We start from the raw sequence: 19,412 nt of genomic DNA on the forward strand, positions 1-19,412 counted from the left end.
CCCGGGGGAGGGCTGAAAGTTATGAACTTTACCCATTGTTAACATATAGTATTGGTTATTGGGAAGTATACAGACTTTTTCAGGGGGGGATTTTCTCTGGTAGGTGGGGGTTGGGCTGGGTGGGGATTATATGGGAGGATCTTATCATGAAGGAAGTTTTCATGGGGGAAGGGACATTTCTATGAAGGGGGTGCCGGATTTCCCAGCATTATTAAAGAAAAAGATCAGAAATTAAATAAAAAAAAAAGTTTTTCAACTGAAAGTAAGGAGCAACATCAAAACTTAAAACGAACAGAACATATTACGTATATGATTGTGTTCAGACCCCTAGTCAATACTAGTCCCCGAAGTCGCGCCACGCCGAAATGACGGCGGCGAATGTGTGATTCAGTATTGGTGGCGGCGCGCCGCCAGGCGCGCCGACTTTTTTTGTGCGGTGTACCGCCGATATTATCATAACGGGGCCCCCCCGTGTACCCATTTTTCTGATTAAAAATAATAATAAAAATTTCCCTTCACCAAGCACGTTCAACCTCGATTTTACTAAGGATTTTTAAATGACCAAGTAGAATTCTCATTTTTAGCCACTAGACCCGGGGAAACCTATGTTGTGTTTATGTTTAACATCGCATTGTTCCTATAAAATCCCGTGTTTAGTCATTTCCTTCTTGTTAATGATTTGGGCTAATGTGTGTATAACTTTCAAAGTTTGAAGTTCAAACATCTCCTGTTCATCAAATACATACGAAAAGGAAGTGAAAAAAAACAAAAAACAAATAGCAACATCGAAAAAACACTGTATACAAATCAGATACCATGGCTTAACAACACCAATAATTTTAAATCAGCGGTTACATCACTTCAGTTACAATTGATGTAACAAAAGTCAGTTTGTTCACTCTGCCTGGAGCAATTGACCTTTTGGCCGTCACTATCAGTCCTGTCGTGCTAAAAAGCCGTTTAACTGGGGCACATGTGTCCGGTACAGCCAGAACTTGACGAGCGCAAGCGGTCACTCGCGAGATCTGATACTACTACTGTCTCTTAGGGTCCCACAGAATGCCGCAAATGGGCTTCTTCTTTGTATCTGCTGAAATAAGTTGTTTTATAAGGGAGAACAAACCTGCACCTTCACCATAGGGCTCCTGCACACTACACTACAGGAGGAACCAAACTGCACCTTTACCCTCTTGTCTTATCAACACGGAATAACCCTCCGAAATTCTTTTCTGAAGGAAGTGGTATAACGTTTCAAGTCAAAGTTTAAGGCTACTTCAACTTCAGTGTGCTCTGCTAACTGTGGAAGAAAATGTAATTCTTTTCTATAGATATATTTCTATACTAGCTCTAGATAATCTACCAAGCGGGAAACTATCGCAAATCAGCATCGGTAAATAAATGAAACCCAAAACGAACAAAAATAACAATAAATAACTGAGTCAAACTCAAAACGAGCAGAAATTAACATAAGTTGGGCTCAAAACCCCTATGCCTTCCCAAGGCCAGAACATAATTTGCACTTTACTGAAAAAATATAAATGTTTTTGCTTTTATAACTTTAATAAATCAAATAATATTAACATTTTGATTACTAAATATCAGTATATGTATATTAAACTGACAATGCATATTCATTTGTATTTTTGTCAGTAAAGTACAAATTATGTTCTGGCCTTGGGAAGGCATAGGGGTTTTGAGCCCAACTAATGTTAATTTCTGCTCGTTTTGATTTTAACTAGGTTATTTATTGTAATTTCTGTTCGTTTTGGGTTTCATTTATTTATCGATGCTGATTTGTGGTAGTTTCACGCTTGGTAGATTATTTGACTTTAATTTTACTCATTTTTGATTTAATGGAGTTCTTTACTTTTCTTTGAAAAAACTTATTTTTTGGAAACAGTTTTTTTAATTAATATCTGTTCGTTTTATATTGACATAGTCTTTTCAGGGAAAAAGAAAATCATACTTTAAATCTTTTCGTTTTTTTTAAGAATTTATAGTTTGGCCTGCTATTTGTATGTTGGAAAACAATTTTCAGCAAAATTTAACAACATAGACCCATTATAAAAATCTGGACACAAATAATAGTGTTTAATTTAGTTTCATACCTCCTCTAGTTGACCTGAAATGGAAAACTTGATAACATTCGCTAAAAAATTTGTTTACTTTCTTTGATAGCTTGGATACACTTACGCTATTTTGATTTGGTCGAATTTTAAGAGCAGAAGAAGCCCTGAAAGTTTGAACATAATACCCTCAGTCGTTCTTGGGATACTGCTGAAATGCCTTATTGGGAAATAGCATAAACACAGTGCATTTTGATTTAATCTTATGGAAAAATTTAATTTTTAAACATAAAGGCAAATGGGAGGGTGGGCTTGGGAGGGGGATTTGTTTCCCTCCATTCACTTTCAACTATAAAAAAGGGCATCAGCCCTTTCTATTTTCAATCGAATGAGCCCTTTTCGAAGTTCCTACGACAACTCCTTCGATACGAAGTGCCCTGGTCTAAACAATAACAACAACAAAAAACGATACATTTTACCCACATCGATCTCTACTATAAAAATGTCAAGCCTTCCAATCACTTTCGATTATTAAAAAGGGCACTAGGATTTTCGATTTCCAAACTAATGATCCCTTTTTGAGTTTCTACGACAACGCTTTCTATAAACACCGTATATGCCCCCAGGGCATAAATTACAACCCTTACCCTAAGGGCTGTGAGGGTGGTTGTCATCCTCTAAGACCTACTTTCCAGAACTTTCAACTACGTTAAACAAAATGGCTATCTCAAAATTTTGATTGTATGTGTTTCGGGAAATGGTGGGGGTGGAAGGGGTTTTTGTGGCCTCCAAATATTTTTCTAATATAAAAAAGGGAAAACGCCACTCCAATCTCTAATTGAATGAGCCCTTTTTGAAGTTTCTACGACAACTTCTTCGATACGAAGTGCCCTGGTCTAAAGGAAAAAATAATAAATAATACATTGTGCCAAAATCGTTCTTATATACGTCCAGGGCATAACTACAAAACCCTTGCCCTAAAGGTTGTGGGGGAGTAACCTCCTCAAAAAACATATTTTCTCTCTGGAAATCAGTTACTCTGACCAAAATGGCTATCTTAAAATTTTGATTGGATGCGTTTTTGCACTCTATGGGCGAGAAAAGGAGGTTAGTTGCCTTCCCATAACTTTTAACTATTAAAATTGGCATTAGCTATTCCAATTTCCAATCAAATTAACCCTTTTTTAAGTTTTTAAAATAACTCCTTTAATACGAAGTGCCCTGGTATGGAAAACAAAAAAAAATAAATAAATAATACATTGTGCCAACATTGTTCTTTACTTAGACAGCTCGATTGCGCTGCCTATGACAACATCCTGAATTGCCTAATGCTCTTTTACCTACCTCTTTTCATCCGAAAAATCAGAAAGAAAAATGAACAGAATTTTAAAGTGGAAGGTAGAATTTTTTTTTCAAGAAAAATTTCTTCTTCTCCTTCCTATGAACCGATATACATGGCGAGCCCAAGATGACAGTATTTATTTTTAAGAAACAGATTACCCGGGATGACAGTTGAAGCCCGGAGGTCGATATCGATAACCAAAGAAGAGAAAAAAAAACGGCGGCGTCTTAGTGACGCCGCCACCGATAGACTCAGCGGAGGCGTCAGCGCGCGGATGCAAGTTCGGCGGCGCGCCGCCGTTTTTTTTCGGCGGCGCGCCGCCGATTTTTGGCGCGGCTTCGGGGTCTTGTTCTTTAAGCCAAAGATTTTTTAGTACTTTCAAAAGAGCTATTTATTCTAATTAACGGCCTTTGTGATTAAGGGGTCATTTTTAAAGAATTGGAACAAAATTCGAACTTTAGCTGAAAGAGCAAGGTACTGACTAGGGGTGAACCCGCTAATATACGTATTAAAAATCAATGAATATAGAAGTTCGTTACGTAAGTTACGTATATTATCACTAATAAAAAAGTTCGTGAATAAAATTAAACAAGTTTCGAGAATGCCATTTAACCAAAAAAAAAGTAAAATGAATATGCAAATTTTGTTTTAATTATTCATGCACGGTGAGCCAAAATCAAAACCTGCATTAATTCAAAAACGTTCAAAAAAAAAAAAAACAAGTTTTTTTAACTGAAAGTAAGGAACGAGGTTAAAACCTAAAACGAACGGAAATTATTCCGTATATGAAAGGGGCTGTGCCCTCCTCAATGCCTCGCTCTTTACGCTAAAGTTTGACTTTCTCACATCTCTTTTTTTTAAACAATAAAAAACTTTAGCGTAAAGAGCGAGGCGTTGAGGAGGGGACAGCCCCTTTCATATACGGAATAATTCCTGTTCGTTTTAGGTTTTAACGTTGTTCCTTACTTTCAGTTAAAAAAACTTTTTTTTTTATTTAATAACAGAAAGTTTGACCAAGGTCAACAAAGGTCAGCTCCCCTTTTAGGGGCAGTGGAGTGGATAAATGCTTCGAAAGAACTTCCCAGGAATAATTTAATCTATAAATCCATTCCCAAAATGATCTGCTCCCTGAGCAGATCATACCCTTCTCTCGAAAAAAGTCCTATATATGAAAACTAAACTGTTCAAAATATATATTGTTTTCAATGCAAAGTTTATAATTTGTAAGACAAAAGAAAAGGAAAAGGATACGCAATTATTTTTTTGGATTTTTTTGTAAACATTGATTAGTCCTGAAATGTCGTTTTCTTTGTTGTGTTGTTCTTTTTGCATCATCTCTGGTGTTGATTTATTTCTGAATGTTTTACTTTTATAACACAAAGGTCGTTCAAGGTCAGCTCCCTTTTTAGGGGCAGTGGAGTTGATAAATGCTTCAAAAGAACTTTCCAGGATAATTTAAGCTATGAATCTATTCCCAAAAAATTTGTTTACCTAACTCAGCTACCAGGACTGTAAAAAAACATCATTTAGATCTGTACTGAACAATTTGGAACATAATTAAAATTGTTGAATGAAATTTTCTGGAATACTAAGACCCAGTAAGATATTTTTGATTACCCACATTTGACCCCTCCTCTGAATTAAGCCCCTTCGAGTACCCTCTGGTTCTGAATATACTAAGCTCTAGTTTAGGATGTTTTTGCTATTTTAAAAATGTAATAATAATAATAATAATTTATTTATTATCCACTATAAAAAAGAAGCGGAGTACATCAAGAACAAAAAAAAGTAAATTAAAATTTTTGGGTTGGTTTTTGGCAATTTTAAAATTTTGCTTCTGTTATATATGAGAAAACAGATAAACGTTCTAATGTTTATCTCTGCCTTATTAGCATGAATTAAATGTTTTTCCTAAGGTACCTTCAGTCTAATCAAGTTATACTCTTAATTTCATTAAATTATTTGAAATTTTGACTTTTTGTAATTGTTTTTCCCAAATTGTCTGCATTTTTAATTAACTGTGTCTGTAGATCTTTTGGAGGCAGATTGAGGCAAACTTTTGGAGGCAAACCAAATTTGGGCATGGAAAAGTTTTTCAAGCTCCTGTCTCCATCCATTCTTTACTAGTAAGGACTATTGGTAATATTTGGACTATAGGCCTTGACGACCTTTCTTAGTGTTTGAGGAAGGCTTCAAGTTATATTTTTTATTGTTTTTTTCAAGGTTAGGAACACATTTCTTTCAATATGTTGTACCTTAGTTCTACCACTTTCCAAGATAGTAGAGACAAACCCTAAATTGGAGTTTTAATCTAAATTTCTATTTTAAGCTCGAAAATAAGAGTGTCCCTCACCTAAATTAACAGCTTTCCAAACTAGGAAAAAATTTCTAGACTTGAATGCTGGTGGTTCCCACTTATAACTCACTCAGATCATTTAAAGGTTCTTATTTCAGGCAATGAAACGTTAAAGAGCTTATCTACAGCCTTAATTAAGGTTTGGAAAACTATAATCAAAATATCTAAATGCTACTCCTTTCCTTCTTGTGAGGCTTGAAAGATTCAGTTAGAATAGCTTGTCGCTTAAAAGCAAAGAAGGAGGGGAAAATGCATGTTGTGCCTACAATTTCTGAATTCTTGTAGGCCTCCTTTAGGCCAGTCTCAGTGTTGATGCCCTGTTTAATATTCAGGTATGATGGACATATATTTACAGAATTGTTCAAGCTTCAAAGAAGCCTGAGCTAGATTTTGAAGAGTAGGAGGCTACTCTAGGCTGGTGCTGGTAAATGGGACAATAATCTTTAAGTTTTAAGGACCGTTTTTGAATTTACAATATAATTCAAGACTGTTCAACAGCAAATGGCTTTATTTATATATGTATATAAATATATTCATTTTGTGTATAAAAGTTATTTCAAATTAAAGGTGTCTTATTTACAAATCAGTATTTTCAAAAATTAATTCTATGGCTCAAAGTTAAAGACTGCCATAAAAATTTGCTGCATTCAAAAGTTTTGAGTACCCATATGCCATGATCAATTAATCCAAGAAAAAGTATTCTTTAGGCATTTAAAGATCTGATTTAATAGATTAAAAATACTTTTTCCTTGTCCAGTATAATAATAATAATAATTTATTTATAACCCACTGCACAAACAATATGATAAAAAGTAGAGTAAAGAGAAAAAAGAAGAAGAATAAACACACACAGCACTTAAAGTAAGATAATCAAATAAAAAGAACATTCAGTTAAACAAACAAATAGTAATAATATATTTCTTACCACTAACAAATGGGAAAAAAGTGAAATACCAGGAAAAAAAACTACAAATAAGCAAAAAATACACAAAAGAAACAACAAATTAGCTCAACAGGCGGATAAGACGACGGTTAGGACCAAGACGGATCGGTGCGTCATCAATTCATTTCGAAGTTAATTTTTCCACTGAAAGAACAATATCTACTGCCTGATACTGACTCATTAACCTCCGGTTCCGGAATGATCGCGGTAAATAAAGTAAAAACTTGCAATAGCGATAGTAATCCGTCTTGACCCTTTTTACGTCACCTTTGTTCAGAAGCATATATACACCAGAGCAAAATAACACGGAATGGTCGCAAAAACTCGAGTATAGCTTTGTTAGCGATTGTCGCCGGAAATGTCCACGATTTCCAACAATTTTAGAATATCCTAGTTTAAGCTTATTGTTAACATAGCGAATTGTCTGAAACCGAAAAGAACTTGGTGAATTTCAGACAGAGATCCCGAGCCATCGAAAAGAGATGACTTGATATATAGAAAAAGAGCTGCAATCCAAAGGATGAGACGAACTAATCCCATTAAAAATAAGATATTTACATTTATCAACATTAAGGAATAACCCAATACTTGCAGATGCAGCGGCGACGGATCGGACAGAACGCGTTAAACCAAACTCAGTTTGGCTAAAAAGAAGCAAGTCGTCAGCATAAGCTAAGTATGATAAATCTTTGAATCCCATAAGACAAGAACTACATATACCAGACAAAATATGTTCAATAGAAGCAATAAAGATATGGGGAGAGAGAACTCCCCCCTGCCTGACTCCACACTTAACTGGTATATGTCCGAAAAAATCCCCACTTCCTGACTTTAATCTTAGATATGAATTCAAATACCAAAACTTTAGAACAAGAATCACAGACACATTCACACCGAGTTGACTAAAAGCATAGAAAGCTTGGGCATTGCAAATATTATCGAATGCTTTAGATATATCAAGGATACAAAAATGAAGACTATAACTATTTCGAGTGGCTTCCTTAATAACCTGCGCTAAAACGCGGTGAGCATGTTGACAACTCAAACCTGACCTGAATCCAAACTAGTTAGCCTCATAATTTGAAAATTTATCAATGTGTGGAAGCAATACATACTCAAATAATTTACTTAGAGTACAGGCGACAGTAATCGGCCTATACGAATTATATGAATGTAGATCTTATCCTTTTTTAGTATAGAAGTGACTCTTCCACATAAAAATGAATCAGGGACAATAGACCTAGAAAGGCACATTTGAAATAATAGCTGGAGATGCGATACAAGTTCATTTGAACGCGGGTCAAGATGAGCCGTACAAATACTATCAAGATCACAAGCCTTTGACTTCAACCGTCGAAGAGATTTCACAATATTAGATTTTTCAACAGGAATAATATGTCTTTGGCTCACCCTATTAGGAAGAACCTTTGCTAGTAAAGCAGAAAAACGGCTATGAACAGCATAATTAATCCTGGAAAAGAAGCGTATATAGTGATTAATCCACGACAATCTTGGAATAATATCACTGGAGAAAGAATCTTCGAGTTTTGACGCATTCAGCACAATTTTCCACTGTTTACCATTAGACGGGGTTTTACCATCCGCCCGAAAACCGAACTGCACGAAGATGACGCTTATAAGCCGATTTTGCTTTCTGCTCGATGCTAAAAACTTGCCCACTAGAAGATCTATCGCAATCGACAACTTTATCCAAAACTTGGCTTGGTTCCTAACTTTCTTAAGTTCCGGATCACACTTCCAAAAAGTCTTGCGGGTGTTAAGTGTCACGCGAATAAACGGAACAGCTATTGCTTCAGCTTGTTTAATTGAAGAGATTACATTTCTATAATAAGCATTTAGCTGACCACGGACATCACTGACAAAATAACCGGCACCAAGAATATGAAAAGGCACAGAGATATTGCATAGCAGCAAAGCGAGAGTCGAAAGATAGAATGGCCAATTTGCATTACCCCAAGCACGTTTGCCATTTTTGAGGCTTAGGAGTCCATTTTTGAGGCTTAGATCCATTTTTGAGGCTTAGGAGGAGCACTGAAGCTGATTGTAGAGCTAATAGATAGATCAAAAATAAGAGGGAGGTGGTCATAGTCTCTCTCCTCATCGTCGACATGAACATCAGAGGAATGAAGAAGGGGCAAACACACACAATGTTCTAAATAAGAAACTGCACCACTATTATGGATACATGAGAAGCTGAAATCTTTATTTATAATCCTATGCGCAGCTGGTAGAGCATTTAGCAGGGTCTCAGAACGACTGGATGGTAATTAAATGTTGCAATTCAGATCACCGGCAAGCAGCCATGAGTAGTCAAGAGATTCGATGCCACTGATTAAACCTTGTAGCTTATCACACGACTTGGCAAAGCTCGAGAACGACTGTACCGACTTTTTATCATGCGGCAGGTAAGTATTTATTAGGACAGTGTCACCAAGTCTTACAGCTAGGAATTGCTCAGATGAGTGTTAGCACACCGGGGATAAATCTGCAAGAGTCTGTCTGATATAACACGCGAGACCAACAGAAGGCCTACCCCGAGTCCATCTAGCGTTGGTACTAAACACAATGTGATCACGATTCCTTCGAAAAAAGTTTACGCTAAACGCAGGAAGCAAATGTTCCTGCAGGAAAAGGACATCAAGACGGCTCAACTTTTTTTCGAGGCTTGGCATTTTATCTTTAGTCCCGTTAATGTTAAACGAACACACAGAGATTTTGCGATAGTTCATTTATGAAGGCGCCCAGTAACGTTCTTAACAAGAGCTTGGAGACGGGGACAGCGAAAACTAAATGCCACATGATCACCTCCACAGTTTGCACATTTTATGGGATTTGTACAAGGAGTTTTCTTGCAGTTCTCATTAGGACCAGAGCACCTGGAACATTTATGGGAGGTACTGGGACAGTTAGCAATTAGATGCTCAGGAGACTGGCATTTTCTACAGCATCTTGGGATTTTCTTAAATTCAAAGACACGGATCAGTTCATATTCAACTTTCAGTCCCAATCTAAGAGCCAAAATAAGAGATCCTTGATCCCTAAAAGCAATCTTGACACACCATGAATTGGCAATCTGGGTGGCTTCAATAACCCCAGAACAGTTCTTGAACAGAGATAAATCAAATGAGTCGCCAATCCCTTTCGCGATTCCGTAAAACTTCTTTTCCACAACCTTCACATCCGATCTGCGCAAGACCAAACGGGCTGAATCGCAAAAGCCACTTGCCACGACACTGTCAATATTCACTATTATTCTGTCCCCCGGGGCATGAATATTCTCAACACATTCATGTCCAGCAATTTTATCAATCACAGCTTTTCGTTTCGACGGATTGTCAAGATCACGCGGTGTCTTCGTGATAACGATTGTCGCTTTATACGTTTCAACTGGAATAGGAGCACCATCTTCCCTTGGTAACCCAGGGAAATGTAGATCATAAGCCGTCACCTTATCTTTAATTTGCAGCAAAGTATGTTGAAGAGTATTAATTTTTGCCGTGAGCCTAGAATAGGCTACTGCAGGTAAAGATGGAACCTCTGTGGGGGAACGTATCACGAAAACGAGCAGGATAGGATTAGACCCGGTTTTTATTGTCTGAATCAGTTCTAGTATGTCCTTCAGGTGATTCATTGGAGCATTTGGTCCAGTACGTTAAGGCCAAGCCTCAGAAATCAACAGCTTTTCCCACTGCAATTTCTTCCCTTTCGCAATATTGGTCAGCTCAAAAAAGTCTACAGCTGATTTCAAAATAACTAAAGAAAGTTCAGAAACTTATACTAAAGAAAGTTCAGAAAAGGGGAATTCACTAAACAGTCCGATGGTCCAAAATCAAAGTCCATTTTCTATACAAATTTGTTAATCCAAAAGAGTAATAAGTTTATCCGTAAAACAAAGCGTCTACTAATGTCTAATTTCTTGCTAAAAACTAGTCAGACAAGTTTCACACAATATCGCTATAAGGAACCTTCATTTGTTGACTTATTATAAAATAAGTTCATAAAAACTTGCCAAACAGCTTTTATTTAAAATCCAGAGAAGTTATTCCTTGTTCGCTGAATGAATGCTATTTCAAGACTGTAATTGAAGGCTATTAAACAGTAAATGGTTTCACAAAGATCCTAAATATATTATATTATATATTTTGTCCAAATATACTTTAACCAAATTTTTTAAACAAATGGAAAAAAAATGTTTTGATTTCAATTAACTAAACTAGTTAAAGCAATTCTTGTTGGCAAATTGTGAGGGAGGCTCCATATAGATGTGGAAAAACAAAAGGAACTATGATTACTGTAGTTATTTTGCAGCTCTAATAAATCACCCTGCATCAGTGATGATAAGCCAACAGCTGACAAAATACTCTCAACAGCTGAAAAACCGGAAAATAGAAAGGCCCTTGGCACAGACAGTCCAGCCTTTAATAAACCTCTGCCATCTTGCTATCCTTCTAGCTCATGTGGCAGACCAAAAGATCTCCCAACAACAGGAAAACAGGAACTAAATTAAAAAGAACGCAACAACTACAGAGGCATCATTCTTCTTTCAATCCTGGGAAACTTCTTCTCAACTATAATACTAGGAAGACTCCAAACTGCTCTTGATATCAATTTCAAGAAGAACAGCATGAACTCTGGTCAAAACGCTTCTGTTTTGACCTGGAAGGGGGGTGCGCGCCCCCTAACGTTGTCTAAAGTAGTGTAATTTACTTAATTAACGGAAGTTTGCGTTAATTAAACTTGCTCCTAACGCAAGTTTATCGGATCAACCTATTTTGCGCCCCCCCTAAAAATATCCTCGATCGGCCCTTGTACCCAAGGCGTGATGTAATTTAATGAATGGATGCAACTAGTGCATATTCTTCACGGACTTAAAGAAAGCTTTTGGTTCAGCAGATCATCAAACCCTGTAGAGAGTCTTACAGTTCCACAGCATTCTGGACAAACTAGTTTGTATAATAGCTGTCATGTAAAAAAAGATGAAATGTTGTGTTAAAACCTCTGATGGCAACACTCACATCTGCAAAGTCATGACTGCCATCAAGTAAGGCTGTGTTCTGTCATCTCTTTTCGTCTTCCTAGTTGCAGATTACACCTTTAGACAGGTAAATGGATGTAGAATCTTAGTTGCAGGAGAGCTTCTCCAAGACATCAACTTTGATGATGATGTTGGGCTCATAAAAGCCGACAAGCAGAAGCTACAGGAATTCCTGAACAAACTCACAAATAAAGAACGTAACAAGGTCAATAAGTCAGTAATATACCTTGAAATGGTCAAAAAAAGAGAAGCAAAGTGGCTACCTGTAAAAAAATCTTGTCACTCAAAGAACTCAACTAAAAAAGACTAAACAAACTGATCATTGACGTAAATAAACAAAATTACTGGCAACAAATTTTGCCTACGAATTCTATTAGAGAATTCCATTAGAGAAGCTATACTCTAATCAGCTGGAAATATAAAAACTTTCTCCGTGGCTGTTATGCTTTCTCTGTAAATAGATACAATTGCAAGACGAACAGAAACATAAAATCCAGGACAGGGGTACTATTGATCGGTTTAGATTGAATAGATTGAATAAAGAATAAAGTACATTTTGGTTATTAATATATTTTGGTGTACACGTCAGTACACCAAAGACTAAAGTTATGTCAATTAGCATTTTTGTTTGTAGGAATACAACTAGTAGGTAAATACATCAAACAGATGACAGACTTCAAGTACTTTGGAAGTACAGTAATTTCCAGTAGCAACTATGAAAAAGAACTAGGCACCACCCCTAGCCAACATCATTTCAGAGACTTCTGCCAGTCTGGAAATATATAGCATACTCTCAGAAACTGAACCTTAGGCTGTTCTGATACAATATTTTGTCTATTCTGAGTATTTGAATATTTTGTCTATTCTGAGTTACTCCATGGAATGCCTAAAGTTAACTGCAGATTAAGAGAAACTAATTGCTGCCTTTGAGTCTAATTGTCTTCACTGGATACTAAGGATTACCAGGAGAGACTGTGTCAGCAATGATAAGATTTGTTCGTGCATAGGTAAACCTGCCTCCATTGTAAGACAACAAAGATGGTTATGCCTTGGATATATAGTCTGTATGTCAGAGTCGTAGACTTCCAAAAGTGCTCCTCTACTGGCAACTACTGGAAGCCATAAAACTGATTTTTTTTTTTTGGGGGGGGGGGAGGAGGGAGGGGTTCAGTCTCACTGTTACTATACCAAGTCGACAAAGTAACCTCACCCTGGTGATTCGTTTTCAAATTCTAGCTTACGTATTTGTAAACACTTGCACAACTGATCAATCAAGACTTCGCAATTGCACACTATACAATAATGGGAATTCACACCAGATTCAAAATCATAAGGAACATCTTGAGCTGCAAGAAGAGGGAACTCATCAATGCTCTTCTGTTTGAATCAGGATATTAGCTAACAGATACCGATTTTGTTTTACCCTCTTTCATACCTCTTACCCCTTTGTCTCATTTTCACACATTTAGTCATAGAGTAAAAACTAAAATTTTAATACCCCTCCCCCCATCCCTATAAAAAAATGAGTCTTTGCATATGCATTTCTAGGAACAATCGTGGTTGCTGTAAGTGCCATATTTATGTACTACTGTTTCCTATTACATTTGCAAATAACTTGTTTGTCCTTAACTTCTGTTCTGGTTTTCTGTTGTCTCTTTTTCTTTTTTTTAAGTTCTAAATTTGGTTCTAGGTAAGAAATCTGGCTTATATACATTTGCTAGCAGTATGTATATGTATTGCATGTGTAGCAGTTTTGGGAGATATATTCCTCCAAAGTTGTCAAAATCTCCATCTTCGAGCATTAACGGACACTTGTACACATTTTGGGATAGCTGTTCTTTCTTGGATGTCTGTTGAGTTAAACTGCCAGGATCAAAATGTCTTTACCAAAAACTGCCTTTTTAAAAGTATTTTCTGTGGTTTTTTGTCATCTGCAGTAGACTTGGATCATTTTATTTGCGCTGTATCTTTTAAGTTGGAGGTGAGTTTGGTTTTAAAAGCTTTTTTATGTCTCTCCTTTGAACAGTTGGTTTCAGTTTTTTTCTTTTGATTAACTGAATTGTCTAGCAACATGCGCACTAAAATGCTAACATGCGCACTAAAAGCTACTTTACGGTTGGTTGAGCGTGTGGGCTTTATTAATTTTTTCCCTCTCTTTTGGTTGGATAATAATCTTATTATTATTCTTTGGTTGACCCTATTGTACTGCTATTTTTTGTGCCATTTTCATACAGTTCCGGAAAAAGTTATGCCAACTTTTCTCTCACAGAGACTACCTGTCTTGGCTTTACTCTAATTAGCCATGGCTTTCATGTTTTTCATCACTTCCACCAAGTTGATTTTAACTAAAAAATCTACGTTGATTTAATTAAAAACCCAGTTGCATTCAAATGGCTCACAGAACTGAAAAACTATTTGATTTACCGTTACTCTATGCCTATCTACCTTATTTCTGCCCCAGGATCGATGATAGACTATCTATCAACAAGAGAAATAAGTCATTTTTCTTCAGTTCTGGAAAAAGTTATGCCAGCTTTATCTCTCACAGGGACTATATGTCTTGGCTTTACTCTAATTAGTCATGGCTCTCAAAATTTTTCATCACTTTCACCAAGAAGATTTTAATTCAAAAATTAACGGACTTGGTCTTGGCCTTTGGCCTTGACCTTCTTGAGCTCGAGGCCGAGGAAAAATCAAAAGGACAATTCAAATAGTCTAATCAGTTCTGTGAGCTATTTGAAGACAATAGGAGACCTCAAATAAAAGGTTTTCATACTCTAACTAGCTATGACTTTCACGTTTTTCATCCCTTCCACCAAGTTGGTTTTAATTCAAAATCAACGGACTCGGTCTTGGCTTTCGGCCTCGACCTTGTTTTGAAAATAATTCCACCAAATAGATTTTAATTTAAATTAAATGAAAATTGATTTGTGGAGGTGATGAAAAACTTGAGAGACATGGCTAACTAGAATAAATCCAAGACAAATAGTCTCTGTGAGAGGCAAAGCTGGCATAACTTTTCCCAGAAATGTGTAAAAATGATTCATTTCACTTATTGATAGGTAGTCTATCATCCATCCTAGAGCAGAACTAAGGTAGATAGCCATAGAGTATGTGCGTCTTACAGAGACTGTCGGTTTTGGCTTTATTCTAATTAGTCATGGTTTCCAAGTTTTTCACCACTTCGACCAAGTTGATTTTAATTCAAAAATTGGCGTACTCGGTCTCGGCCGGTGGCCCTACCTCGTTGTGAAAATATTTGGACCAAGTTGATTTCAAATCAAATTGAATTAAAATCGACTAGGTGGAGGTGGTGAAAAACTTGAGAGCCATGGCCAATTAGAGTAAAGTCAAGACAGATAGTCTCTATTAGAGGCAAAGGTGTTTACTTTCCCACAAATGTATAAAAATTGTGCATGAAATAATACTTTTACAATTGGTCTTTGGGGTTTATTTTTTTTTTTTCTTTCTTTCGTCTAGGTGTTTTTTTTTTTGTTTTTTATGAGTCTTCGCAATCTAAATTGTACTGCTACATTTTGAGTTATGTTCACGAAAAGATAGTTTATAGTTGGTTTTGTAGGTTTTACTTTTTTTCTCTCTTTTGTGTGGGCGGTTTAAGTTTATTTTCTTTTTTAATTTTTTTGGCAACCCAAATTGTACTGCGTTTTGTGGTATGTATATTAAATGGAGTTGTAAAAGCATTAAGAGCTAGACTTTTCGCTTATCGGTTTTTTTTTTAAATAATCTCTTATCAAACATTGTCTGTTTTTTATTTTATTTTTTTTTATTTTGTAAACTAAATTATATCATTACTTTTTGTGGTATGTGAATGGAGAAATATTTTACGTTTGGTTTTGTGGGTTTTGATTATTGTTTTTCTCTCTTGTTCGAGTAGGCGGTAAGTTTTTTTTCTCTTTTTTTTATTCTATTTGCTATTCAAATCATACTGCTACATTGCGTTATGTACATGAAAAGATACTTTAAGATTGATTTGTGAATTTTATTTTCCTCTTTTTCCTCTTATTTTTTTCCCCTTTTTCAACTGGGCAGCTTATTCTTTTGACAACCTAAATTGTACTTCTACATTCTGTGGTATTTATATTATTTTGGGTGGTCGTAAGAGCCTTCAGAACTGGGCTTCTAACTTATCTGGATTTTTCAAAATCTGTTTTTATTAAACTTTATGTGTCTTTTTTTTTAACTTCGTCAATTTTTTTCTCAGTTTTTGTAACTCGAGTTTTATCATTTACATTGTGTTATACGCATTTATTAGAGTGTCTCTACCAGTGGCGTAATTTGCAATGGGAAGGGGGTATAATTGCCCCTCCCAGAGCTCAGTTTTCCTTTATTTTGGAAAAACGGCTCCAACTTTGTCCCCCCCCCCAGGATTTTGAAGGAATTACGCCACTGGTCTCTACAAGACTTGACAACTAGACTTTTAGCTAATTTTTTTTATGTCTTTTTAAATAATGTTCTCTAGGTAGAAATAATTAATTATTTTCCAGTAATTTCGTTTCCAGGCTGCTATGTCCTTGTCTTCTCGTCCATTCTTGCACTGCACCACAATACCAATCATAGTTCTGCTTGTTCTGCACATGTCATCTCGAATTTTCTTTAAATCTCAAAGAATGAAAATTTTCTTGAGGGATCTAGGCTGGATTCAGGCAATAGCGTTAGTTTCTCATCATCTACGAGATGGACATAGAAGAGGCATATGGATATGTCCGTTTGGATCGATCAACTATCCTTATGTAGTTTATATACCTTTTACTCTACTAATGTGTTTTACTGTAGCTAAATCTCGACAAATTTTGGATCGTAACTTGAACAAAACTTCAAAACTTCCGTCTTATTATGATGCATAATACTGTGGACCAACATACTTCTTTTATTACTAAATTCACCTTTTGTTTTGTTGCATTGTTATTGATTTGTAACGATTGTACCAAAACAAATAGGTCTTTTGCAATAAAGTTTCATACTGTTTAACTTCATTTCTTCTTCTTCTTCTTCTATTTAACAGCAGGCGGGCTCATTTTTTTGCTGTCCATGAAAATATCTTCTTCTTCTTCTGAAAAACAGCACCTGGAATCCACAATAGGTGTTTTTTTTGCTTCTATCAGGTTTCTACTGAATATTCTAAAATAATTAAATACCAAGACGATAATCAGGTAAAAAAGGCTGTTTTTTCTTTTTTTGCCGTCAACACAATCTTTATATTAACCAAGTTTTTTTGGCAATGAAATTGTGAAGGAATATTATTCTCTTGGTTAACATATAAGAAGTACAATAACACAAAATAAAAGGAAATTGATAAACAAGGGAGCTGAATGGCTTGTGGGAAAGGCGAGAATTCAAGCTACCTGTTCCCAGCAATTTAAGGCCTATAGGCCGGTCGGTACCAATACGGCTCTTCCTAATCGCTCTCTTCTGCACAAGAGATCTCTATCGGTAAACTGACTCAAACAATATAATTATCCATAGGAAAATCAATAATGCTTTTATAGAGGCACCTTTTCTCTCCTACATTATAACTGGCTTTAAACTGATCATCAATATTTTGTTTATCTTTAGATTTTCAAATGTGCATTTGATATTTACTGCCAAATAAATGTGCTAATGGATTAAAAAATAATAGGTTGCAAAGTCTCTGGTACGTTTAAATCCATTCTACAGTATGGGTCGTCCCTTTTATTTTATTCATACTCTCTCTTTCATAGAACTAGAGTTACTCTTTATTCTGAAGTAAAAAAACATTAATTTCTGGTAAGGAGAAGGTGAGAGTAGGATGTTGGAACCGTTTCTGAAGTATTTTCCGTCGTGTTGTATAACATAAAGTGATGTCAATCTTTTTTTTTTTTGAGTTCAAATGTTAGTTCTTCTACAAATTTTGGTACTTTTATTGTATCGACACTCCGACCTTTTCTCAACTTTAGTATATGTTTAAAGTTATATACCCCTTTTTTTAATTAGCTTCTGTAATGTTATTGACTCAAAGGTTGTATTTAAATATAAAGTTTGCAAAATAGAATGTTACCTTGTTGGAGTACTTCCTTGTATGGGGCAGTGGGTTTGATCTCAGCTTGGTTAGGTTAGGATTTCTCTCCTTTTTAATAATCGTGATTATAAATAAGGTTAGGTATAAATTAGGTTAGGCTAGGATTTCTCTCCATGATTCCTCAGGCAACAGGAAAAAAAAAAGAAAAACAAAATGTAGCATACTTTTTTTAGCGGACCTGATAAAAACATTTTCTCACGTTTCGCAAAAAAGAACGAAAGTCTTATTCACCCCCAATTTTGAATGAAATTGCCACGCCTTCTTTAATTAACAAAAAAAATATTTAAAATAAAATCAATATTTTTACAAAACTATATTCAAACTCATAAATGAATATTACAAACAAATGAATATGATAAGGAAAATACTTATAATTTTTTCGTTTTCATCCCTTAGCAAACTACCGCTGTAACTCAAACAGTGCAACACAGCTAAAACCGATCAAAATCCTGAAGTGGGTGCAGCTAAAATAGCTGCTTCAATTTATGACCTTAGAGTCATAACTGATGACCTAAGATTCAATTAATATGGATCGCCAATAGTGTTTGCAGAGAAACAAATAGGCATGCGAATTGTCGGTGAAAATTTGGCCAATGGTCAAATTCTTTTAATTTCATTTTAAATCTCAGTTCAAAATCTTTCAATTTATTACATGAAATGCAAATTTATTTATAGTGTTTTAGCAAAAATTCTAGTTTTTAGATTGAAACTAGAAAAATAGCTGAAAATTTAAAGGAAGTTTTATTTTAATTTAGTTTTTAAGCAACTCTATGCGTTAAGGACATAAGATTTAATAAGTTAAAATGTTTAACAAAACAGGTGTCAAAATCACTCTTGGCGAAGATGAAACTCAAATATGGTGGATTTTTTTTTCTACTTTTATTGCTGCAATGTTCCCTGCAATGATTTTTAGAATTTACAGTATCGTTACTGCTAAGTGACTAGAACCAACACCACTCGAATCAGGGAGAGAAGCTCCATAGCCACTAGGCTGCAGTGATTATTAATAAATAATGTGTTATTGTTAATGATAACATGTGATGAATGTGGAGAGATTTTTTGTCAAACAGTTTGTGGTAACGAAATGTCAATTTGCCAGTTTCAAGAAAAAACTACTATATAGCTATATATACTATATATATATAGCTACTATATTTCCCGTTTTTCTTATATATTTTTATTTTATTTTTTTTTTTTTTGTCTATTTATTATTTATGGGATGGTGGCGGGAAGTTTTGGAGTATGTGAAGTATTGATTTTTGGTTATTGCGACCAGGAGCCGAGTGAGTGTAAGATTTTCATTTTTTCTTCTTCTTTTCCGTTTCTTTCTTTCTTCTTTTTCTCTTTTTTTTAGTATGTTATCATAAGTGTTAATTTTAAGAGGGTTAATACTTCCGAACAAGCGTTAGCTTATGGAGGGTCATTTGTTTTTTTTTGTGTTGTGTTGTTTTTGGAATAAATCCTTATCTTATCTTAGCCGATTTCGAGGCCGGGCTCTGGCACGGCAGCGCTTCGTAAATAGAATTATTTCAATTCAATTTTATTCGAATAAAAACATAACACAAACATCAATAACAATAAAGATCCTAGA

The 19,412-nt window shown here is 35.4% G+C and overlaps 1 protein-coding gene across 1 annotated transcript; it reads left to right on the forward strand.

Annotated features, from left to right (window-relative positions):
* The first annotated feature begins 3,156 nt into the window (after positions 1-3,156).
* LOC148939857 (transmembrane protein 267) lies at positions 3,157-19,158 on the forward strand. The gene is made up of 4 exons (XM_089106018.1): positions 3,157-3,173; positions 5,450-5,534; positions 13,454-13,744; positions 16,284-19,158. The coding sequence occupies exons 1-4, from the start codon at positions 3,157-3,159 to the stop codon at positions 16,626-16,628; spliced, it is 738 nt and encodes a 245-aa protein (XP_088962144.1). The 3' UTR covers positions 16,629-19,158.
* The last annotated feature ends 254 nt before the right edge of the window (positions 19,159-19,412 follow it).

This window comes from Artemia sp. Qi Xiang Cuo, chromosome 20 (assembly GCF_049724085.1).
Source record: "Artemia sp. Qi Xiang Cuo chromosome 20, ASM4972408v1, whole genome shotgun sequence".
NCBI classification, from domain to species: domain Eukaryota; kingdom Metazoa; phylum Arthropoda; class Branchiopoda; order Anostraca; family Artemiidae; genus Artemia; species Artemia sp. Qi Xiang Cuo.